The sequence below is a fragment of the Vidua chalybeata genome, chromosome 10, assembly GCF_026979565.1.
Source record: "Vidua chalybeata isolate OUT-0048 chromosome 10, bVidCha1 merged haplotype, whole genome shotgun sequence".
NCBI lineage: Eukaryota > Metazoa > Chordata > Aves > Passeriformes > Viduidae > Vidua > Vidua chalybeata.
This window is the reverse complement of record NC_071539.1, coordinates 14,988,290-15,014,876: the sequence shown is the minus strand read 5'-3', so window position 1 is coordinate 15,014,876 and position 26,587 is coordinate 14,988,290. Positions and strand designations below refer to the sequence as shown.

At 41.0% G+C, this 26,587-nt stretch overlaps 1 protein-coding gene across 5 annotated transcripts in view; it reads right to left on the bottom strand.

Moving 5' to 3' along the window:
- TFDP2 (transcription factor Dp-2) overlaps window positions 1–26,587 on the bottom strand; it is a 52,625-nt gene that overhangs the window by 23,815 nt on the left and 2,223 nt on the right. For 2 of the 5 annotated variants that reach the window (XM_053951312.1, XM_053951316.1), the window contains exons 2-3: window positions 14,780–14,873; window positions 8,967–9,033 (exon numbers count right to left, since the gene is read on the bottom strand). In XM_053951312.1, coding sequence (XP_053807287.1) covers window positions 8,967–9,033; window positions 14,780–14,821 — 109 coding nt within the window. In that variant the 5' untranslated portion in view covers window positions 14,822–14,873. Of the gene's footprint in view, window positions 1–5,969; window positions 5,996–8,966; window positions 9,034–14,779; window positions 14,874–19,974; window positions 20,038–26,008; window positions 26,222–26,587 lie in introns of those variants that run through there. The other 3 variants (XM_053951314.1, XM_053951315.1, XM_053951317.1) reach the window with 3 other exon arrangements.

Genomic DNA, 26,587 nt, shown 5'->3' with positions numbered 1-26,587 from the left:
ATCTAAATCATCCTGCCTTCCACAGAGAAGGGCAGCTCTGTGCTGACAGTCCCAAAAATACTGCTGCTCCTTCTCTCTCCCAAATTGCAACTTGTATCTTGATTATTGGGAGTCAATGTTTAAATCAAAACTGTTGCAGCACCACTGCTACCCCGTGGGTGTTCAAACTGTTGTGCATAAGCCTCTCAAAGTCCTGAGCACATGGGCTTATCCAGACTGCCACTGTGGTGGCAGCAGCTCCTTTCCCTGTGACAGCGTCAAAGCAGGAGAGCTGGGAACTGATCAGTCAAAGAGCAGCCCCCGTTCCTACACACAGCCTGATCCAGCGTGGGAGGGCATGGGGTCTGAGGCACAACCAAATGTAAGGAAGAGCTGCCACTGCCTGGTAATCCAGAGTCAGCCTGGCTCTAGCCGGTGTCATGAGGATAAGGATAGGTTCCTGGAGAGCTACTAATGTTCTCTGGCACTGCAGACAGCAGCTGAAGGCATCTAAGGTGACAGGTCCCTTCAGAGCAGCACAGGCACCAGCCCTCCTCCCACAGGAGCCAGCCAACACTCAGCTTAGCCCACATGGCCCAAGCTGACTCAGTGGTGTTACACATCCCTGTTCCCCTGTCTTTTCTCACATCACCTGTTCACCTCCACTGCCCAATTTTCTTTTCTCACTTGGTCCTGAATCATACTCTCCTTTTTTTACATTTTATTTTAGTATACCTATGTTTTCCATGATGTTACTGAAAAATGATAAATTCAACAAAGTAACTTCTCTGCAACCAGAAGCAGAAGCAACACAACTGAGAGGGAAAAGGATCTTCTGCAGTTACAGCACAAATGTAGAAAAGATGTAGATTTATGCAAAGTCTCACCTTCATAAGAAATATTCAATAGATATATCAGCAATACAAACAAATTGAGACTAAGATGTTCTAATGTTTTGTGTAGATTCTTTTGCCATCTGGAGTAATACTACTACTTAATATTAATTTTCCAAAAGGAAATCTGTATCTGAAAACATCTTCAGAAGCAGCTTGCATCTCCAGTCAATAAAATGAATAAATTATTCAGTCATGTAACTCACCTAGAAAAACAAATATAAACCTCCCACACTTGAAAACCCCCAGTAAATCTTTGCTCTGTTATATGAAACATCTTTTGGGAGGTAGTGCCAGAGAGCACAAGACAGTAATTCATTATTTACATACACTGTGTTCCCATGCTGAGCTCAAAATAGTTCTCTCACTTGCCAGTGTTACTTTTGCTAGAGGATTTTGCCCAGGATTTCCCAAGCTGAGCCAGCATATTCCATCAAAACCTAGTCTCTCCACTCATTCCAGGCTGCTGCCATCAGTGACGTGTCACTTCCCAGTACTGCTGTAGGAATTTTTCTCTTTTCTGCTGCAACTGAAACTTTTGACCCCACTACCTTCAAGATCAGCTCTCATGCTATTTCTCCTTGTCCCTTTTCTTACCAGGGAAAAGAAATAAATTATTTCTCTGATGTCGACAGCGTAAGGTCACATGGCCAAGTGCAGTAAAATCGTGCAGGGTCGGTTTTGGCTCCCAGCTCTTTCACCACAGAGCTGCCTCCAGCTGCACTTCCCACTGCAAGAGGCACTGGGCTGTCATGTTTGTCCGTGCCACAGTGGCCACGTGGGGCTCACAGCACTGGACAAGGCACACGGCCACTCACCACATCCAGCACTGGGCACAGCTTGTTCCCTTCTCAGCATGCGCCACGCAGACTGGGATCCATGGGATCCAGCTGCACCTGTGATTGCTTTGAACTTCTGCATGGATGTACTTCCCTCACACACACACATGCAGACCCATGGCCAAAGCCACACAGACCCACCAGATTTACTGAGCAGCACAAGAAAAACCACTAATAAACCACTAATTAGCAGCTACTGCTGCACCGTGCCTTCATTTACAAGGCTCCCTGGATAGTGGAACATTGGCACCACTGGGGTAACTTCAGTAAATACAAGGGTCATTCAAATGACCTGATCTTGATTTTAAAAAGACATTTGCTTACATATGGTGTGTGTTTAAATGTCTTTTTGGCCAGAGTTACTGTAAATAAAAAAGATTTTCATCTTCTAATCCCTACACAAATCCCTCATTTGGCAGCAGTACTGTCAAAACCATCTTAGGAGTTGACCAAGTTTTCAAAGAAATGTTTCCCTGCCCTTGTTCTTACTTTTAATTTTCTTCATTGGCAAATATAAATATGTGGATATGTAGATTTTAAAATACAGATAGGATGAAAAAGAACAAGTTTGTTTTTACAAGTGAGGTATTTCTTATCCACAGTGGCCAGAAAGAAAAAACAACCAAATTCTTCACAGTAAGAGGTTGCTTTTTGTGTTTGTCAGCAGTTGAAAAAATAGTTTTATCAATTACAAGTAAAATATTCTGACCTACCATTTTCTTTTTTATCAAATAGCATCATGGTCCAGATACTCATGTAACCTCAGTTGCTTCAAATAGTATTATTATATCATTTTATTTTTATATTTAGGAGGAAGTAGATGTGACAAAACATTCAACAGATTTCGGTATTCAACTGAAAGCAGAAATATCATCAAACTAACTATATATACTATCACAAAGCAATTGCAAAGGCTTTAAACATGACCAAATACTAAATAAATGCCAAGTCTTAATAACACCCATCATTTGGGGACAAAAAAGATTACACTGATTTATGTCCTGAGGCACAAGAGCAGTGAGTACGGTGATAAGCTGAACACAATGAGACCCATCAGCCTTGAGTCACGGTAATCTCACTGCATGGATGGAAAAGGTCAGCACAGATGGATCAAAATGGAATGATTTGTATAATAATACTCAATTCTTATATAATGTTTCTCAGCAGTACTTTCAAGGCACAAAGGAGGTCAGTGTCATTATTCCCATTTACCTATGGAAAACCAAGCACGTGGGAAAGAAACCTACTTAAAACTCTCATAGGGAGACTTTAACTGCAATACACAGAGACCCATCCCAAAGTGAGCCTCCTTAGCACTGAAGCAAATTCAGAATAAGAATCTGACAGTGGATATATATATTTATATGTATGTTTCTCTCAGAACAAAAGCACTTTGCTTCTACATAAATTATTTTTCCATCCTTCAGTCACCACTACTGTGGCTTCTCAGGGAGAGAAACCAGTGTTGCTATAATTTCTTATTTTAAAAAACAATCTTTGCTACATAACTATTATTCTTCCTGGCATTTGTGCAATAATTCTACTGGCGCACAAAAAGAAAAAAAAATCAATATAAATGATCTTCAGCTTCAAGCAGTCACAGATAAAGTTATTCACGTTTATGTACATGTGTGCTCACATGCACACACAAAGCAGTTCACCAAACTCATTCTAAATCATTTGATATTTGTATTTGTATAGGAGTGCATGTTGTTTATGTGCCACCCTAAATAGCCTAACTGCACATAAACAACACGCACTCCTATACAAATACAAAGCTAAAGAGATTTTAGTGATTCTTTTTTCTGTATAACTAAATCTGTTAGGTCTGCAGCTTAGTTGCAAAGATAATCAGAAACAATGTCAACTGGAGAATCTATAGAATCTGTCACGGCCAGTTTGAAGGAGACCATGGCTGATGGGGCGCACAGCCCAACCAGCTGGGGTTACACACAAAGCATACATCAACAAGAAAAACCATTGAATTTTCAAACAAAACACCAGGGAAGTGTTGGTAATTTGGATTTAATATTCACAGCTCTGAACAAATGTCCACTTTTTAAAAGTGTCTCAATGAACAGCCATTTTTAATAATACAGCCTACAGCTTGACAATGATGGCAAAAACCCCAGCTCAGAGCTGTGAGATATCAGCAGCCCATTAGGATAATTTGGAATAACATATGAGATGTGTCCTCAGGCTCCTCTATTACACTAAGACAGATCAGTAAATGTACTTATCTCCAAGATCAGTAGGATAAAAGAAAAATGGAATTATTATTGCATTATTAGTACACACGTATTTTCTTGGTACAATTCTTCATTTGTGCATTGCACAAAATTACTGGGCTACAAACCTAACTTTAAATATTCCACAGAGATGAAATAGAAGAGATCTGTAGAAAAGAAAAAATAAAATGGGACAGGCAGTTTTTCAATGTACTTCAGGCTTACACTGAGCAGTACAATTTCAGTCTTTTACTGTTCAATTTGAGACAAATCTACAGGAGTTAACAGCTGTATGAATCTGAAAGTACCAGGCACAGGCCTACGGATAACTGCTGCTGATGTCTTGGTCATTTTAGCAGTTCTCTTCAAGCATACAATGAAGTACTTTTCTTACAGCAGCCCTGTGCACTAAGTTTTTAAAACACCAGCCCTGTCAGGACTTAGTAAAAGATAGGTACTGTGTAATAGAAAAATGCATTAAAACAAAGTTCATTGCAAAGTTGTATCAGAAGTGAAAGATTCCCACCCAAAGCAGGCTCTCTACAATCATGATAAGATTAATGGCTCCTCCCTCATGGAGCCTGTAGCAAGACTGGTGCTCTGTGGCTGGACTCCCTTTTCCCTCCACAGCAGTAAATAAAGAACAACATGTAAACTCATAGGAACGGGGAATACAGTAACAAAGAAGTATTAACTAAGGACAGCAAGATTCCTCAAAACCTTTGTGTGAGTCTACATCCCATATTTTAGGGTAAGAATCCTGTACGTCTGGCCCCAGCAGCAGCAGATGTGCCCAGTCCCACTTGCCCCGCGGCAGCCTCTCCTTCCCCCGGGCAGGGCTGTGCCCCGGCATCCAGCCGGTGCCCGGGATTTAACCGGGCTGTTCCACCCGCCAGGCCCGCCCTGCTGCGCGGCCACGGCAGCGGCGCCCGCAAGCTCAAAGGGCTGATGAGGACTCATCGACCACTAACGTGAGCTTTCAAGTGATACCTGATTGCAAATCCTGATTTTATCGCAGGGTTTCGCACCCAGGCAACTCCAACCGACCAGGGAGCCTCGGGACTCGCTCAGCCGGCACGGAGCCCGGAAGGCTGCACACATCCCTGTGCGTGCACAGGCGGCAGGGGTGGTTCTGTGGGGCAAGGGGTAACACAGACACGCCCTCGGCTTGGAACCACTGGAAAAGCGGGGCGATTTTCCATTGTTGTAAGAGATGCGAACAGGCTTACAAAACTTCAAGCATGTAACTCGGTGACTGGGAGTGTCTCCCAAACAAAAAGTTTTAAATCCTCACAGTTACACCTGCATCTTTTTATCATGAACTTGATGGTAAGCCTGGTTCATCACAGCTTGCAACAATTACCCCAAACCAAAGGCAGCGCTGCCACTATGTAACTCATTCACAAACCTCATTACACCTACCTAAGGGCCAACTTGAACTATTCTATTAAATTATTTTGACAGAATGGACCAACTCCACAAAGACATTTTGCCACTTAAACCAGGATTCTGCCTGAATGATGGACGCAGTTCCTTAGTTCCTATCAATCAACCTTACTGGACATCAAAGTTCTGTTGACACCCAGGAGCACATCAGTCTTGTTAGCATGGATCCTCCCAGGAGTATCTCCCAAAAGGCACAATCCATGATGGAAAACTAGGAGAATACCTGACACTTACATACAGATCTATCCCGAAGGCTACAAATAGCCATCTGTGTTCTCCAAAACTTCAGAGGAAGCATCTCTTTTCCATTCACTATCCCAAGAATATTAATTTACTAAACAATGAGAATCAGAGCGATTTTTTTTCTGTCTGGGAATATTAAAATGCAGGTCTCCTACAGGAATAATTTCAGTCATTAGTAACTTCAGGTAAGGAAATGAAGCATGGCCAGCACAGCCCAGCCTGTCACAGCTGAACAATTTTGACTGCAACAATAAGAATCTACTATGTCACAGACCATGTGAAAAGGACTTTCAGAAAGGAGATATCCTGACTGTGCTGCATGGGCTACTAAAATATTTTACCCAGTGGTGGTCCTCGCACAAGCAGTCCCTGGCATTAGGTGGGTACCATGGCCATCAGTCAAAAGCCATCTGCATGTGGCATTCCCTCTCAGATCCAAGGAGTGCTCATTTCAAGCAGCAGAAAGCTCCAAATGGAGGGGCTTTTAGCCAAAAGAGCCTGTTACCTATGAGATAAAGGCAACACATGTAGGGAAGTGAATTGTCTGTTGAACTAGAACTGTTCACTAAACAAAGTGAACAACATTTGAGTTAATGTTTTGCTGAGCACTGTGAAATTTCTTCTAGGCACATGTAGGAAAAAAGTCTGGTTCCCTTCATAATTAGGCAGCAAGTATTTTTATGAGGATTACAAATTTGGATGTATATGCTTTGATTCTGCAATCATCACATTTAGAACATCAAATTCCTTAGTCAATTTGCATTGCATTTAGATACACTGGGTACTAGAAATGTTTTTTTTCCCTGTACATCATCTACATGAGGGATAAAAACATAAATACTGAAAGTATTCTAAAAAGCCTGAATGAGAAAAAGCTGCAGCAGCAAGATGACAATATTCACTAACAAATACAGGAAACAAGTTAGAATAAGAAAACTGAACCCCTAAATAAACCAAACAACCTGTCAATCTAGTTAGAAACATTAATTTGGATTTAAAAATCAGCAAAAGTGACACAGCAGTGACACTCTAACACTTACAGATCCGATTGCAATACCTAAGCAGTCTGTGAGCATTAACTTCTCCTGTAGCAAAATAGACCAGGAAAACACCCAGAGGCTGTGCATGGGCCCTAAAGGTAAAGGACACTAAAAGTAATGGTGGGAAAGATAAATGGTAAATGGAGCCTGATCAAACAAACACTGCAATAGCAGCATCAGAGTTACTCCCCCAGATGGTTCAGGGGAAAAACTAGCAGGGAAAGGAGATTTTGAAAACTGAGCCTGTGAATGGAAGAAAAGCAGAGAAATCCATTTTGAAGTGCAAGGGTCACGTGATCAGCTACTTTGATTAGGCATTTTTAGTGAGACAAAGGCAGAAAGTTTCCCCAACACAACGATTATCTGGTGGTGGTAAGGCTGAGGAAGGAGACTGCAGTATCTGTGTGAGCACAGGAACAGCAACAGCTGACCTGGTGTAGCATCCTCAGAGAGCCAGGCTGCTCTTACCAGGCAAAGGGACGTGGCCATGGCTCACCCAGAGCAGAACAGCATTTTTCAAAATTAGACCAAGTAAACCTAGAATTTCACAACAGATTTCATAGTAAAGTAAAAGATGAGGGCTCATTAATAAAAAGGAAGACATTTTACAAAGAATTTTCTATGTGCTCAAGTTTCAGCATGAGAATCTGAAGTGTTCCATTAATGCAATACTGTTTGTGCTAGAGGCAAAAACAAACACACACCACAATTATCTTTCTGGAAAGAAAAGAAAAATGCAACTGATTTTTAAGCAAAAATTTCTAGGCCCTGAAATCTGATGCTTTCAAGAAGGTCTTCATTAGAGCAAATGGCCTCTCTCCTTTGTTTTTGAACATATCATGTATCCATCATGCCTCAGTCTAAGGGTACTATGAAGGCACATTATAAATAGGCCCAGATATGTAGCAATTAATTGCCTTTATTATAGCAAATGATTTAATTTAAATAATGTATATTAAAAAAAAACAACAAAGAAACCAAACTGCCTTCACTAGGAAGATCACAAAGCCCTGATAAGGGACAGTGGATCTGAATACCTGTTTGGAGTTTTTGCCCCCTCCATAATTTCCAGAGTTCAACAGTGGACATGCCAAAAGAAGTAAAGGATATTTTAAACTGAAAGCAAGAGACAGCTTAGATACTGGCTGTATCTGTAAAAGTTTCCCCAGCTTTTATGGAATATTTGATGTTCTAAGAAGAGTAATCCATTGTGAGCAAGATGTTTTATTTCAGTAGAGATGGCAACAATTTCTAATTATACCTCAAGGTTAAAAATAAAAATAATTAGATAATAACATTTTATAAAATATACAAAAATGGAGATAATAATGCATCCATCATGCCAGAAGCAAAATCTGATAAAGTGTGGGATAAGGGTCACTGGGATATTCCTAACAGTAATGACCCATATTTTTATAAAGTTATTAAGTTATTTTCTGGACAAATCATTTGCTTGTTTCAGAAATTATTTGAAAATCTTGCACTTAATATTTTTCCCTAGCATCACAACACTCTAATCACAAAACAGTGAAGCACAATGTGCAATAAATAATTCTCAGCCTCCACCAGTTTGTCACATTCTGCAAAATTTAGAAAATTAGGAAGATACTGTAGTTCCAGCCATTTTCTGTTTAGCTGTCTCGTTTTTTCAGTCTCCTAGGTTTGACGGCATCAGCCAAAAATCAACCTTCCTGCTACTACATGCACTGGATTATTGCAGTGGACAACAGCAAACCAGTATTTACTTAGAAAGGTTGATTGAAATGTTTCCTGGACTGCAAATCCTTGAGTTTTCTAATATAGATAAGGGGTTTACTTTACTGGAATACCATAGCTGTTACGACTGATCATAAATTGGTTTTGAGTCAAAAGTGATTAATCTAGAAGTGCTAAGATAAAACAGGACAGGACAAAATATAATTTTTATTGTAAATTATGCAGAACATTTAGAAAGAAGTATGACATCATGCTTAGCCTTCTCTGCCATTTTGACTACAACAGAAACAGGGAACTTTAAGGGTGGACTAGAAATCAGGAAATTCAGCATATTATTCACCATCGAGGAATGAAAAAAAGGCTTATGTTATCTTATTATTACTTTTATTACACCTTCTCCCCTCTGAAATTCTGATGCCCTTCCCATCTTTGCTACTGACACTTATATGTTGGTATTAAACAACTACTGGTGGGGATGTATGAAATATATTTTGAACATTTAAATTCTGAGTATCCCAAATGTGAATCAATCATATGCAGTGAAATAAGTCTTAATGTATGTATGGAATAGAATTCTCTTACCTTTTGTTGGACTCTGGTTCTGATCTATAAATCCTTTCAAGTCTCCATTTGTGGAAGTCACACCAACCTGAACAAAACATTTTTGAAGTCTTAAAATATGATAAACCTTTCTGTATTTTCTAATATGCAACTAACAATATTATGAAATCAACCTTCTGCATTATGAAACATCACAATCCAGACAGCAGAGTCTAACAAGAGCATGAGATGCAAGGCAAGGTATCCAGGACATTTGGAAACTACTTTTAACTAAGCTGTTACCTAAAAAACACCCTGAATTTTCTGACTGTGTACTACCTATGACCCAAGCAGCCCATTCTGGCTGTTATGGTGTAAGGCACTGTCCCCTGCAAGTCAAAGGGAGCAGCTGCCACCAATAACAGCAGAAATCTGCCCATGTTCAATTGCCTCAGTACTAAGCTGCACAGTCTAGAGGTGTGAGATGTGACTATAGATGCATTCTAAATACATTCCCTAGTCTTCAAAGCTACCCTCAGTAAATCAGTGTAAGTTACTGGAGACATGGAAAACTTAAATCTTATACAGAATAGTGCAACTTAGACTTTGGCATGCACACAAAAGCATACGGAATGTGTAGTTTGTACAGAAAAATACAAGATCACAGCTCCTGGATGTGGAAGGGAAGACATGGGAAGTCCCTCATATCCTAGCCTCTTTTTAAAATATTACAAAATTTGAGTACTTCTGTAAACCATTGGGACAGAGGGTTCCACTATCCAAGTTAAAAGAAGGCAATCATATGATGAAGGATCAAACATTTGGCTTTATTTTACAGCGGTATGTAGCAATAATGGAACCTATGCTAGGGCCACTTGAAGAATTTTAATATACTCCAGTTGGAACATCATTTAATTTTAGGTAAATTAAACTTAACTAAAATAAACTACACAAGACAAAAGAATACCTACTATAAGCATTCTCTCTCATCTCAATTCTGATTAGAGACCTTGTATTCAGCAAATAATTTTTGTAGGGGAAAATCTGCACACAGCATTGTGACAGACTCTTGAAAATACTTCTACTAAGATTTTTTCCCCATCAGGAGGCACGTAAGAAGTGTTTCTGCACTACTCTGATTGTAAAACACTGCCCAAATGAGCTCAGTTATGTGCTCCTATAAACAAGCCCTTCGAGACGCTCCGTACAGCCCTCAGTTTATCTCAGACATTGTCCCTGTCAGGCTGGCTCTTTCCTGCCCTTCCTGGTACACCCAGCTAGATTCTCCTACACTCGCAGGCGCTTGGGCTGTTGTGGTGTCCCCAGAGGCTGTGTCCAAAGAGGCTGTCCCATTTTCCCTCCCATTCCCGGGCTGTCTTCCAGCAGGTGGCACCGGTACAGCAGCGATGCAGCAGGGCCAGGGAGGGCCCCAGCAGGATCGCCCGGGTTGGAGAAGGGCAAAGGGAGGAAGACACAAAACCAAACCAAAAGGTCTCCTTAGCACGGTTTGGTAGCAGATCCCCACAGAAAAGAGCAGCAGTCCAGGATCTCTTGTGCACGGGCACAAGGAACGCTCGTGTGGCAAGAGGCCACTGTGGCTCCTCACGCTGAGGATGTGTTCTTGAGGAGATGTTTAACCAGAGGCTGGCACAGCTGGGAACTGCACAGGGTAAAGCACTGCAAGGCCCAGCCAAGGGAACAGGCTGCACAGCTGCCTCACCCCTCTGCTGCCTTCACACAAACAACAGTGTCAGCTTCGCCCAGGACCCCTGCCTGCCTCTGCAGCAACTAGAACACAAATGGGAGAAATTTTAAATTCAGGGGAAGAATAGGGGTCCACAGGGAAAAATGTTAGATTACGGGCCTCAAGTCATTCCAAGAGAAGGGATTACAAGGAACATCTTCAAAGACAGCACTGAAATTTGTTCACAATTGAACATTCAGCTCTAGATCTACAACTGCACATTCCCCTATTAATTCAGAACAGTGTTTTAATCAAACACTGAAGATGATGTACATATACAGTGTCAGAATGAAAATTCTAACTTCTACATTTAATTGTCTGGAAGATTTAGAAGGAAATGCAACAAAGTACTTGAGAGGGCTTTTTGTGTGTATGTTGTACTTCAGTGATCCAAATGACACAAAATTACAGAATGTCAGTTTGCACAGAAATATGTTGTTTTCATTACAATGATCCTAGTACCACATTTATAAAGAGCAGCACTTTTCTCAGTTTTATAATCCTTGTATCTAAGTTTGGAAGAGCTTTAAAACAAACTTGAATTTTATGAGAACTGAAGTGAGAAATGTGGCAGATCTAAAGGAATTTGTTTCTCCTGCAGAAGAATGATCCTAAGTCCTCAGAAGAAGCAATGTGTGATGCAACATTACAATACTGCTGCACAGTAAGACCTTTATAGGATTCCATTTCAGTGTTCAAGAGGTCCCAGGCCACGCTGTTACCTGAGACAGACCATGCACTACTTTTGGGAATCTTGTACTGTAACAACTCCTAAGCTGAAACCAGTAAACAATCCAATGCTTAACTGGTATCATTTGTTACTTTTCTATACTGATCCTGTGATATTTCTACTTTATAACACTGGCCCAGAATGTCTGGATTACTGGGCATGGCAGGAGCTGGACTCCTGCTTCTGTTCATCTGCAGCACAAGGAATCCAGCCACGATGGAAGATGAAGAAAGGACTTGGCAGGACTTTGCATACTATTAAATATCTTAGAGGTTTGTTTGCCTTTCCTGTTAGGTGACTAAGTTTCCAAACAGGGTGAGGGGAAAGAAAGAGTCACAGCCAAAGTCTTGGATGGGGCCAACTGCCACGAGCAGCTATTGTAGTTTGCCTTGTAGCCCAGCCCTCTCTACTGCTTGGCTGGGCAAGTCTCTGTGACCACCCTCAGCAGTTCAACTTTCTTCCTTGCTGACATGTGAAAGAATAATATCACAGCCATTTAAGTGACCTTATCTATGGCAAGACAGCCACCCTCTGAGAAGCACTGACAAATAACTTCACAATCAAAACTAAAAGTCTTATTCAAAAAACTTGCTGAAGTGATATCACTCATTTGTTTGAGTAAATGAAACTAAAAATAAATTTACCATGAGTATTTGCTCTTTTTTTTCCTCCATTTGTTAATACTGTTTTGGTGTCTTTTTACCTGAAGGACCAATGGGAAAGGAGATACAAAACAGGCAAGGAAAAAACCACATTTTCTCATCTAAGTAAAGAATGAAATAACCCAGTTGAACAGAGTGATTTGAATTACATCTGGGTACAATGTATATGGTAAGCACATAAACATCTCTTTTCCAAGAGAACCTGTAACTTTTATTCAACATTTTATTATTCATAGCTTCTTTGGTCGGATTAGTTTTCTAAGGAAGGTCAAATTACCTACAAACAGATACCAGAAAGGGTCCTGTGTTTAAAGAAAAGGAGCAGTGAGCTCAGCCTGGATAATTTTCCCACCACACACTTAAGAGTTAGGAAGGAAAAACAGCAATGGGGAAGGCTTTCCATCTTACACACATATTCAATCTACAGGAACATTCTGGCACATGCCTGAAGCACAAGCTGCCTTGGACAGAAGGTTGTTCAACAGAGCTTCTTGCAAGGTGGAAAGCTATTCCAGCCCCAGCTCACTGCACGGGGCTGTGATGCAGCAGGACCACAGACATGCCCAGCTGGGAGGCAGTGATTGCAGAATGCAGAGGTGGCAGCTTCCTGCTGTGCACAGAAGACACGTGCCCTTCAAGAGTATCCTGGAAGATGCCCAAATTCCAGTACTTTAAAATTTCCTTTCCTTGATGCTTCAGCATAAAGGAGAACGATGGAAGTACTCTCACAAGGAAGCTCTCTCCCTCAACTCACTCTGCAGATCACTAAACCATTTCTGACACTAACAAATACTAACCTTACATTTGGAACAGGTTTTGAGCTGCAGAAATCCCCAGGCATATACAGAATCTAAACCCTGCAACTCTGAAAATTCAGAAGCATTGTGGCCTTCTAACAGCACCAGGAAACACCAGGGCTGACACTGTTCTGAGTAACCAGAGCAATTCTGAGTAACCAAGGTTGGTTAAACCCTAAGAAGTGCTACCAATGACACGAAGCATATGACCACTACATAAACAGGTAAACATGAAAACTGAGTCCTACATTCACCTGTACCACAGTAGCTGATTTAAAAAAAAAAAAACAAAACATAAATATTAGGTATCTGACTAGGTTTGCATGATTTTGACATGCAAAATTTCAAAGCGTGCATACCAATAAAATATTTCTTCTCTAAAGTAACCACAGCATTGCGCTGAAGTAAACAACATAATTTTATTTCTATATTCAGAACAAGAGTAGGTTACCCAGAGTGAATGTCACGTCTGTCCTCAGAGATTTTCAAAACCCAAAGCCCTGATGGAGCCCTGAACAAAGCACCAAGCAACTGGGCTCCAGTGTCAAAGAGCTTTACACAAAACACCAGAGTACATGGCCTCCTGAAATCCCTTCCAACCCGTGCCACTCTATGACTATTACACAGCACTCCATGGATTTTATGGGGATTGGTATTTATCCTTTGACTGCATCAAACAAATGGTCAAAGCCACAAATGACCTGGATTTGTGCAGCTGTCCCACATACATCAGTAGAATTACTCATTTGTACTAGAGTTGAATATGACCTATGAAATAATAAGCAAAGGGCTTTGAATATACACATCAGTTTACTTTATGTCTTGGTAAGCTTGAATCAAAAAGTGAGATGTAAGACACCTCAAAGCCTGGAACTACACACCAAATGAAGCTATGAATAAAGCCAACAGAAATTTCCAATACTTGAGAATTAATTTAACCAAACTACCAAATAATTGGCACCAATCTAACCCAACCCAATATGCACAAAAGCTTTTGCAGTTACTGAACAGAGCACAATCCTAGGCTACCTGCACTTTCATTGTGGGGCACTTCTTTGGTGATGTTGGTTCCTAAACCCACTCAGATTTAACTAGAATGCAGGATGCCCTGTCAAAGGCAGTCAACAGGCAAATTGCCCAGGGCCCAAAGTCATACTCAATTCACTGATCACCAGGATTAATCAGCACTGTTCTCTGTACAAGCTGTGTACCTCAGGAAGCACAGCTAATTAGGCAGAAAATTAAGGTCAGGATATTAAGACATTTCATAAGCTTCCTCAGAACTTGGGATAGAGGAGTCAAATATAGAGCCCTGAGACACCGCTACAGGCTGGGTAATGAGCAAGTAAAGGAACGAGAAGGCCTTCAGCCTTCTAGAAACCAAGAGTGAACCAACAGTAGCCAAATAATATGCAGTCTTCCTATTTTTTCTTGAGATCTGAGACTCAGACTCAGTAGAAGGATTTTACAGACATGCAAAGGTGAGAAGATTCAACAAAATGTGCAGCTTTCACACAAGTTTGAAGAAATGTTAGAGAAATCAAAGAATCACAGAATATCTCAAGTTGGAAGGGACCTGAATGGAGCAATATGAAAACAGCATAAAACATTGCCTCAGTTATCAATCTGACCCACAGCTGAGAAAACTGCACATGCTTAAAGATATTTTAACCAGGATAAATTTATCAAAATACTGCAGAAGATGATGGGGTACTTATTTGTGGTACAAAATCATATACATACAATATACATACATATATACATACATATACATACATATATATACAAAAATCAGATAAGATTTCTGAATTTGAAGGTCTTTGTGATTGATTTCTTATATTTGTCCACACAATTCTGAAAGTCAGCAGTGACTGGCAGAATGCCAATAGGAAAAGTTATACATGTTGAAGAGTTATACTTACATTTTTTGCCGTCATGTCAGACAGTATTGCTTTATATTTCATAAAGCCATAAGATATCCCTTTTCATCTTCACAGAATCTTTAAAATGAACATCCTGTAAGACAGTTAATGAAGTATCTTAGTTGAAATCCAAGCTTCTGATAAAATAATCACCACAACAGTCAGGTTCTGCAGATATACTAAAAATGTTAATTGCTTGGAACAGGCAGACATTAAATCCCATATATAAAGGCCCAACTTACATAAAGGCCTGACTACATTAATGTGCTAGCAAACCATGTTATATCATTACTAAACTTTTGTAATTAAAACCATGCAATTTTTCCATGTAATGCAGATTGGCTTTAAAAATGGAAGTCAATTACTTCTTTCCACTGTCTCTTTAGCCAACAACAGAGAAGGCTTTTAATGAAATGTACATATACAGAAAACATTCCGAATTTTTAGGAAACATGCAAGAAAAAACAATTCACCTCTAACTCATCTTTTAAATAGTTTCATGCTTTTTTATTAAAACTGTGTAGTTAGAATTATAGTATTAGAATTCCAGGAAAAGACAAAAATTTTGGTATACCAAAAAGTAGCTTAAAGTGACTTATTTTTTTAAATGAAAGCTTCCAGAAGCCTTACAGAAAACAGAAGAAAAGTTACAAATCAATGTTGTCAGCACAAACCATTTTACAGGTAGAATTAACTTGACAAAGCATTTAGGTACCTTGAAAAGTACTTTATAAGTATTACTTGTAGTTTAAAAATGGACTACAAAAGACATTTGAATTGCATTTGGATGAATAAGAGAGAGAGAAATATTCACATTTTGAAGCATGGAATCAATTCAGTAAAATTAGGAAGATACCTAAACTACTTATCAAAGAAGACTCATGACCATTTACAGCAGAACTCAAGAGCTACAAAAGTAGGGTGCAATTCGTGCCATTTCCTCTGTATTTTAACCTATGTGCCAGGAGTTTTTCAGTAGTGTGTGCACTAATGAGGAACTCTACCATCACATCCCATCCCATCACTGCTTTAGTAGTTTTGGATAACCCAGGAGAATTTTAAATTTTAGGCTGTTTCTACACATTTCTTGGTTTATTCAGACATCATATCAATTAAACTGTTAGAGGAAAACCATTTCACTCAACTTAGAGGTGTCCTCCACTTCCTGTTGACTGAGTTGTACTTATCTTCCTTGGTGCCTCCCTTTATTGCAGCCATAATTAAGCAGTTAGTCCAGCATGTGAATGCCACACAATTCTACTAAGACATTCTCCTGTGAAAACTTGGACATTTTAGTTTCACCACAGAACATCCAAGAAAATAATACAAATTTTTCTCTGGCTTCAGAGAACTTACTACAAAGAGGTATCTATTCCCACCCTGGGGGAAGGAGCTACTGGATCTGGTAGTAACCCTGAAACCTGTAGCCATAAAGCTACAGAGGTCATGGCAAGGAGCAAATACTGAATCCTTGCAATGCATCTGAAAATTATGATCTTTGGTGCCTGTTCTTTTTCAAAATTTCTGACCCTTGCAGATGAACTCTCCAAATCCATCATCTGGAGCTCTGGCCAAAATTCACATTGCAGTCTGATCTCCCTCTCTTTCTTTAAGAGGCTTTACAAGTAATTTACTCAAATAAAATGTAGTTAAGAACATAATTGCTGAGCAGTTTTAACTCATTTACAGATAAGCATACTAGGTTCATCTTTGACAAGTTATTTGCTGTCAAGCTTAATGATCCAGAAGGTATTGTCCATAAAGTATTACAGTCCTTTGCCACAACGCTCTTCAGCCAGTAAGAACAGTTGGGATTCTTCCAGCTTTATGAACACATTTTGTCAAGCCCAAGAAGCCAGACTTTGTGACCCCACCATCTGCCATGACCTCTTGTCAGGTTAAGACAAAAGAACCGACACAGATGGCCTCAAAATGGAGATTTTCTTCATTCCCAGTTGCTGCATGTGCTTGCACCACGCAGACAGAAAAACATAAAACTCAACCTTTTTTCTTCTTTAGCTGGTTTCTACTGAAATGAAGCTGCATAAAGACAGAGCCCAGAGCACATGAGACTCAAAGATTGCTTTTTTCTGAACTACATTTGTCCCTTCATAAGCTAAGCCTCGGTTTATAATCCACTCCCATAAATTTGCCTTTTGGTCATATATTGTACTCTACAAGGAGCCAAACTGTCTGACTTTGTAAACACTGAGTTGTAGCTTTAGAGCATATTTTCAAATCACTTATGCCATTGATATTAAAAAGCCAGTTTGAGCATTAAATTCACAACAGCCCTGATAATCAAGCTCTAGTTACAGCAAAACAGTACAGGAGTTTTATCTGTACCTATTCCAACTACAAGTTAAAAGCCAGATCTATTCTGAAGTTTTGGTGATTCTGAAGCTGAATCGCAGTGCAACGAACAGTGCAAAACAGAAAGCAGTCATCTGCAGAATAACATTGCATTCCTTCTTATGTTTATTTTCTATTGTCCAAAGTCTTATTTTTAAATTACCCCTGTAAGACAACATAACAGTCTGTTCTCTGCTTTACCAAACTTACCCTGGTTTCTCTTCTAAAATTTTATCAGTCCTTCACACCCTCACCTAGACCAGCACCATGCCAAGATCCTCTTCAGTGCAAGAGTCCAGTTCCCAACAGAAAGTGCCATTCATGTAATATTACATCAGTACTAAATACCTAAAAATGAAGACAACTATTGGACAATCACCTAAATTGTTATGATGAAAAGTCTTTACAGAACACATGAAAGGTAAAAAAAAGAGAGATTTTAGTATACTAGAATGATTTCTATCACCACTAAGGAGTGTTTTTTCTCATTTACCTGATAAGCAGTATTGCAAAGTGAAAATTATTCCAGGTAATTGGGTCAGCTAAGAGGAAAGTGTGATGAGTTTCAAGAAGAAGAAACCTGTATAACACCAGCCTTTCCACAAGGAAGTAATTTATACTCTTCATATCCCTCTCCATAGTACTAACTTTTAACTATTACAAGACTGATTTCAGAAGACAGCAGTAACAAAAAGACTCCTTATTAATCCTTATTAATCCTAATCAAAAAGACTCCTTATTAACTCCTAAGTACAGGCTCGGTTTTAAACCACTGATTTATGCAAGGCATCTACATGGCTTAGACCACCTGTTACACATATGCTGCCTCAGCGTGTCTCAAGTTTTCAGATCAGTAAAATTTCAGAATTATTAAGTACTTATCAGAAATCCACCTGCTCCCAGGAAGTGTTCCTCCAGCTTATTCTTAAAACATGTTTTAATATCTAACTTATTTTTGAAAAAAAAATAAGATTAAAAAAAAAACAAGACACAAATGCCATATAACATCCAGCTTGTCACTTAGTGAAGTTCTTCAAAAAAGCCAACCAAGATATTTATTGAACAAGTCACATACACAGCATGGGAAATAAGTCACCACCTTCAGCTCTCACACAGTAATTTTTATTTTGAAAATAACATTAGAAAGTAGCTCGAAGCCTTTGAAAGGAACTCTCAGCATGACATGTATGATAAAGATCTGGCAGATATCACAACTTATTTTTCCAGCCTTTACTGTGAGCAACTATGCCTTCAAAAAAGTTCAAGTAGACAGACAGATAAGGTGATTAGAGAGACTGAACAAAGCAAGTCTAAGTGACTTGACCACTGAATGATAGCACAAATTTTTAACAAAATAAAATAATTTGAGAAGAGTATTCAGTTTAAAAGTGTCATTGTTTAATCACCTTTACTTGACTTAAAGGCTGCAGCCTGCAAATCCAAAGCACAGTTCTCCCAACTATACAACACAAAAAGGAAATGAGGATTACTGCTTTAAATCTAGATCCAAATGAAAGATAAGACTATCTGAACCTAAATTGAAAGTGAAGATCTCATAGTGTAGTTAAGATGGAGCAAAATGCCAGTGTATCATCAGAAAAAATTGACTGACGCCTCCTGGCAACAGCAGTGATTATGACTCAAGTTTACACAGCACAAAGAACCTGGAAAAACAGAGGAGGCATTTGTGCAAGTTCAATGAGTATAAACTGTAGCACTTCAGCTCCATGATGGAGAACCACCAACCTGTGTGGTTTGCTAAAAGCAAATGTCCCCTCAAGGACTTAATGTAGCAAATACTGAGGCAACAAATGAATTGGATCCAATTCACTACTTGAATTGGAGTGGATCCCAAATGTTATATCCTAATTACTCTCACTATTTGTTGTATTTACTCACTGATGTACCTATTATTTACTACCAATGTACATATTATATGACTGTACATGTAAACATGACTAGAAAAAGCACTGTGTGATGGAGGCTGCTGAATATCCTGAATCCCAGTGATGAAGGCAGGTCTGAGTGAGAAGAACACATAAAATAGGAAGAAAATCCAAACCTGGATTCAAACTCTCTCCTAGCTGAAAGTGCTCAAAGTCTCCATTCATTTCACTGCAGTGCTGACCCTCAAGTTCTGCTGCTTGCCCAGTCCTGACAGTGCTGAGTCTCCAGTTCCAGCAACCTGGACCTGGATGCTCCTTCTCTCAAGGGACTCGGTTTCTTAGGCATGTTCCTAGCCATGCTCAATGCCAGCACCAGCAGTAAACTACATGTCTAAGAACAGGGGCAGCACTCATGGCTTCTTTCAAAATCAGTGGGGTGAAGCATGTCTCTTATTGTCCAAATAAGGAGAACTTTACATTAAACATGTGGAATAATTCCCAAGCAATTGAACCTTTGAAGGCTCTTTTAATTCCCCAAACCAGCTTACTGTCATGCAAGATAGAGTACATAGGGCCTGACATCAGCACAGTGGTTAATGTTCATGCAGCACTTAAAGCATGGTCTGAAATGGCTTTTTGAGATTTACAGACAACTTTTATCACTATCAAGATAAATTTGGAATTAACAGAAATTTAGCTGCAGGGTTTTTTTAAGTAGACAATCAATTCTATAAGCTTATATTTTGTTCTCTCACTGGGTTTCTAGCCCATAGCTGACTACTACACAGGCACAACATTAGGAGTCTGCTGCTTCAGTAGTAAGAAGGTACAACTTCCTTTCAGAGTAAACAGCACACTGTATTTTCACAAACACATTTTTGCCTGAAGAAATTTCATTTTCACAAAGGATTGACATTTGAAAAAAATTTAGTGATCTATGTGATGACTGTAAAATACCTTGGTAAGATGGTCTGCCAAGAATACACTGGCTCCTCTTTCAACCAGGCCCAGCTGAAAACAGCATCTTTCTGTCTACTGAGACTTCACACCAGCTTCTTCCTAACATCAGCACATACACGGTATGATAGATCAGAGAATGCTCTACATCTTAATCCAGTTTTGTAAGTTTTGAGATTTAAAAAATTCCAGAATTATCAGCATATTGACAAATATATGGAAATGTTTAACCACACTGTTGAGATATACTTTTGGCTACACTTCACAGCTGGAAGGATCTTAGCATCCAGTGAACTGAAGATAATTTTACATTTGCATTTAATTAAAGATCACCAAGTTATATGGCAACAAAAAACTTGATTATGAAGACTTGGTAGCTATTTCTTCCATTTTCCTTATAGTTTGCTAGAAGCTTTGCTCTAGTTTAATGCCATTATTTAACTCTACTCTTGCATGGGTTCAAGATTATGGCAGTATTCACCAAAGGTTAAAGGTTACAAAAATTTCATACTTCGTTAATTATAAATTGGTACAAAGGCAAAAGAGGATTTTTATGGTGATGAAAAAGCTCATGAATACTGATTACAGCACACAACATTACCTGAAGGGCACAGTTCGTGTAAATACATTACATGGCTCTGAGATCCCACCCCTGCTAAGATTGCTACAAGGGATCTTCCACTTTTATCCACTTCTTCCCCTTTTCACCCCTTCCCAATGCTGCACACTCTCACCAGCTCCCATTCCTACCTGATCCCCTCAGTGAGCCAGTTCAGTTCTAATATTGTCAGAATTCCAACTCTGGGGCTGACAGGGGGTAGAAGAAAGTTCTCCACATGCTGTGACCCCTGCCAGCTGCAAGGGCCACCTCGGCCTGTGCACAGGACAGGACCAACCCTCAGACTCACCACTGACTCACCAGTTCTGTCTGGTTTTCAGAGCCATGCCATGATTCCACTTCTGAAAAAAAGCATTCATGATCCCTCAAAATTTACTTATGGATTGAAATGTGACAAAAGGTTGGATATGGTTTGTTCATATGAAGACTACCATATGCTTTTGAAGAATTCACTGGGGTGTGTGCATGCTTCAAAAATACATTAAGAAGGGGGATATTTTTGTCTCCAGATTCCTCTATTTCTTATACAGCAAGAAGCAGGATTACTAATTTGCTTTTGACAGAGAGCAGAAGTCTGCTGTTATACCAAATCAATACACAGCTTGAAATTGTATCAGTTGTATGTATGAAGTTACTGATCTAAAAAAATGTTTGAATGTATTTGCAATTGTAAGTTGAATTTTAAATAAACTGAAGTTTACAATAACCCGACTGCACCTTTAAGAGAACAGAAATATATTTCCACATTCCTCAAATCTCAAGGTCAAGTTTATAACAAAAGGAAGTTACCTAAGTCCTTCCTTCCAAGAAATGGAGAGCTCATGCACACACAGGTTTCTTATTTCACTCCGAGGACATAAGCTCACTTTCACTTGCAGTTTCTAATCTCATCCATAATTACTGGTCATGTTACCACCATATATTCTTGGATGACCATTACAGTTCACAAGTGACTTTTACTATGTCAATGCATTGGCATTCACAAGCCTTAATGAGCAGCTACTGATATATCTGCTTTAATTCCCACAAATAGCTGCTACCAAGTTGAAGAATTCCTCTATACAACTAAAAGTTCACAGCCTTAAAGACAGTGGGTACCTGTTGCAACCTGCTAATTTCTTTCTGACCCTTATTTTTCTTTTTTTCCCTGAAATCTGCAATAAGAAAACAGTAAATGAAAATGGTCCCCTATTCACACAGAACACATTTATGTACACCATCCATGGGTAAATGGATTATGAATTCCTATCAGGTTAAGCTTCCCATATACCCAGTCAGATGTTATAGTCACCCAAGAGAGGTCAGTGAGGGACTCCATTGAACAAAAGTACTAAAGAGGTTGTAAGCCACAACTGAATCATTTGCTATTCCCACCCAAACCAACACAAATCTGGCAGCAGCAGGAACCTGATGGAACAGGAGAAACCTGCCTTGCCAAACAGAGGAGCACACTCTAAGCTCCACAGGAAAAAGTAAATTGAGCTGCAAGACCAGAATTACATTCACAGATGGATTTTGGTCTATAGGTGGTAACAAAAATTCCATGGTTTGGACATGGTTTGCTCCATTCACTGTTAGCAAAGAATTGAGGAACAGAAGCACAGTCTCAGCTACCATCACTGCTTTCTCTGACCATTGCTTCTGTAAAACCTGGTGGTCAGGGCACATCCACTGACTGAAATAACACACAACCAGTCAAAACAACATCACCTTTATAAAGTGGATGATTTCTACAGGTCATGTTAACTAAGAGCAGGTTAAGTTTTGTGAAAAACCTGGCTGTTCATGTCAGTCAAATATCCTACAGACTGTAAACCAGGAAGATCCCAGTGCTGTGACAATTCTGGACAATGCCTTCAAAGATACCTCTAAACAAACCCCATTTGTGCTTAGATTATTTGGGAAGTTACCAAAAATCAATTTGTCTTCTCTTTTAAACATTGTCAAGTCAGAATTGCTGCCAACACCTGAATTGCTGCAGTTCACAACCAAGCACACTAACAAAACCAAACACTCATCTTTTCCCAGCTGGGTTCCAGGCTCCATAGTGACAGCCAATACTGGATGTGAGCTGGCTAAAGCATTATTTTCCACCAAGTCAGTACCAAAAAAATCTAGAAGTTACTTTAGGTTTCAGTAAAGACAAATATCCTCAAAAATGACTTCACATTAGGCAGTGGATTTTGCAAACCATGTTCTGAAAGGCAAAGAGTTTCTTCAACAGGACCTCAAATTATTTTCAAACATCATCTTTTTTCATTTAATTATTGTTCTGTATTTCACCAGAAGTATGATAGTCTACAAAGCTTGTTACAGTTCCATTATAATGGTCTTGCAAACCAAGCTATTGTAGGCTTGCAGTTTGACTTGCTTAGATTGATTTTTATGCTTTAAATATTGAAAAGCATAAAAGTAAATCTGAACAGTCTGTAAAGCCCTTTATTGGAAACTACCACTGCACACAGGACATCAGACCAAGAAGCAAAGGAGTTCCTTTAATGAAACCACAAAAGTAAGATCACTTACTACTGCCTCAGATCCTTGCAGAAGAGTCATAGTCTACAAATCAAATAATGGGGAAAAAAAAATTCATTTCATTCAAATACTGGATGTTACAAAACATACATGAAGAATCAACCCAGGAAGTTCTTAGAAAACTCTCACTCCCTACCACACATGCACCTTTTACAATATTTCCTTGCATATCCCTGGTTTCTCAGATCCCAGCACAGGCATTTGTGCCCTCAGCTCCACCATGGTATGTGCACTATTACCACACCAAGACACTGGGATTGTTTTTCACCTAATACCTCAAGTTTTGTGACAAACCCATCTGATTCCAGTGGTTTCTTGGCTTTATGCACAAAAAAAATATGTAGGTGTATTTCCTTGCAGCAGAACAGACAGCTGATTTTCCTTATTTTAAGATTCACTGTTGGTTCATTAAGAGTCACGTACGGTGAATGTAATTGGAAAGGTAGTGGAGAAAGTATTATACCATTACACTCAAAAAATGCAAAAGTAAACAATTTAAGAAATTATCCCTTATTAGAGACAGCCCTAAGAACATTATCTTAAGGTAGCACACCAGAAGAAATGCAATTCTAAGAACTGAATTAGACTGGCTGTAACTAGAACTCATTCTGCTCCAAATTAGGATGCAGAAATTCAAATATTTCTCTCTACATAGGATGGGCTGCTTCCCCCCCATACCATGCAAGTCACTACTTTATACTGCATTTAGAGATTCACATTCAGCTTCCAAAGGCACAGTGACAAGGTCTGCACCTCTAAACCAAGTAACATCATACACCCTTGAAGAGGGTGTAATGCTGGAATTTTGGTCCCTGTTTCTGCACTAAACCTTTAACAATTTTAGCCAAAGCTACTGAAAGATCTTCACTGGGAGGGTACTCACAACTGCTCAGGAAGTGTGTCCAGATGCACCAGAGGTACAGTACTGTCCAACACAGACAAGAGTAGACAGAGATAAGGAATTCTCTTGTACAACTGACATCCCCTGCAGAACAGCACTGCTGCTGCCCAGCTGGGTTGCTTGGTTGCAACCAGCTGGGTTGCTTGGCCTGTGCCTTTTACACGGGAGAGTTGCTGCCAAGATGCTGTTCTGAAAACTGTACCTTCCCACTTTGTAAAGGCCACCAGTCAGAGCCCTCTGCAGCAATTGAGAGCATTCCTCTCACTGGTGTGTTTTCTATAAAATTAATTCTATTACGGTAGTACAAGTCTTTTTTTTGCTTTGCTGCAGTAGTGATTTTTGTTCAAAGAGGAAGTGGTTAAAAGAAAGCCAAATAATTTGACAGTAATATAAGATCACTCTTAAATTTACCCATGAGACAATCTTATTAATATTTAATAATTTTATTTTTTCCCCTACTATAGAAGTAAATAATTTGACCTGTTACTCTGTCCTCTTCTAGAGGCACTAGACTCAATTCACAGTAAGAAACTTTTCAAAAGAAAACTTGACTTTTTTTTCCTCTTGACCACCTCTCCTGCCAAGTCTTTTCTTTTCTATAATGCAAATTTCTCCTTACTCCTCCATGGTTTTTTCAAAGTGCTATATTTAACACCCCACACATTAGTTTGAACAGAAGTTCCTGAAATTCAATACTTCACTGCGTAAAAAACACCGGTGAGTATACACAGCATTGGCATAAATATGGGCTGTGAAACACAGTTCTGCATTTGCCCTGTAACACTGGTCCTCTCAGTCTTTGCCACACTTTTTGGTGTATTTTTTGTGTATGTATAATCAAAAGAACTGAAGTTAATTTGGGAAGGGTAAAGGAATAGAGAAAATTTATTAATTTCTTTTTTATCAGCATCCATTTTTACCAGCATAACATTATTTTTGAATCAAAGATTGTAGCAAGTTGCAATTTGTTACAGCACCACACAACCTCCAACATTTTACTATCTTTTGTCAACATAATTAAGCTACATCAGTGATAGTAGTTGAAAAAAAAGTCACTGTGAGCCATATTAATGAAGAGACAAAAAAGAAATAATTGAACTGCTTTCAGAATTATGAAAACTGACCAAGAAATAATTTGTAAAAAATATTTACCCAGCATACTATAGCATATCAATTAAAACCATTGATTTTCTCTGTCAAATCAAGAATTTACAGAGAAAATGAAACCCGAAGTCCTTTCTCCAGAGGAGAACCGCATAAGCTGTGATACGCAGCTCGGCATCCTCCCTTTACTCAATGAGGGAGCACGCTCTCATTTGCGGTTTTCTTCCACATTTCAAGGAAGTTTGCTTATTCCGTATTTTCCTCCTATTGTTTGTATTCTCAGTTCCAAAAGACGGTGTTTACACTGGGTGCACCTCTGCCGCTGAGCCCTTTACAGCTGGAAGCCCGGGCAGGCCTGTAACTCCCAGGAAGAGGCAGGCAGGGAAGTTTTGTTGTTGTTGTGCCGGACTGACCCTCTCCCGATAAGACCCGCGGGTGAGAACCGCCCCAAGAAGTTGAGGCACCACTGAGCAGGGCCGGGAGCTCGGCCGGTGCCTTCCCGCTCCGGAGCCGGGGCCGGGGCCGGGGCCGGGCCGCCGCTCGCTCCGCAGCCCGCACAGCCCCGGCGCGGCCCAGCCCCGCCGCGCCAGCGCTCCCCACAATGGAGGAGGCGCCCCGGCTGTCACCGCCGCCCGGGCCCGCCCGCAGGTGTCGGGCCCCGGCTCCCACCCTCCCGGGGCGCCCGCCCGGCGTGAGGCACCGGGGGGGACGAGGTGGGGCGAGACCGCGCTGCCCGGCGGCACCGGGGAGGGGGCGGCAGGGCCGGCGGGACCTCGCTGCCCGGGGCACAGGGGGCGGCGGCCGCTGATCGCTGAAGAAAGGAGCTGTCCTTCCCCCCCACAGCCCCCGACACCCGCCCCCCGCTCCCCGCTCACCCGCAGGCCCGGCCAGGGACGAAAGGTAAGGCGGGCGGCAGCGCGGGCTGGGCCCAGACAGCGACGCTGAGGCGACGAGACGGCGACGGTCCCTTGGCAGCCGCCGCGGCAAGGAGCGATCCAGTCGCGCCGACGACGCCTCTCGGCCGGGCCGGCGCCGCGCACTCGCCGCTGGCGAGGAGGCCCCGGAGCCGGGACCCCCCGGCGGCCCCCGGTGCGTGGCGGCAGCAGCGCCCGCAGCGCCCCCGGCCCGGCCCGGCCCCGCCGCCCCCCCGCGCCCGCCCCGCGCCGAGCGCTACCCGGTCCTGCTCCCCCGCACAAGCTTGGCGGCGTCTGCCGGCCGGGAGCGCCCATTGGCTGCCGCGCCGCGTGACGTCAGGCGCCCTCCCCGCGCCATTGGCCCGGGTCCGTGTGTGTACACACACCGCCAGCCAATCCGCGAGGCCGGGGCCGGGGGGGCGGGGCGGAAGGGCGTGGCCGCCCGGGACCGCCCGGGACCCGCTGCCGCCGCCTCTCCCCCGCGGCGCGCGCCGGCCGTTGTCAGGCCACGGGTTCGATCCCCGCGACCGCTCCAGGCGG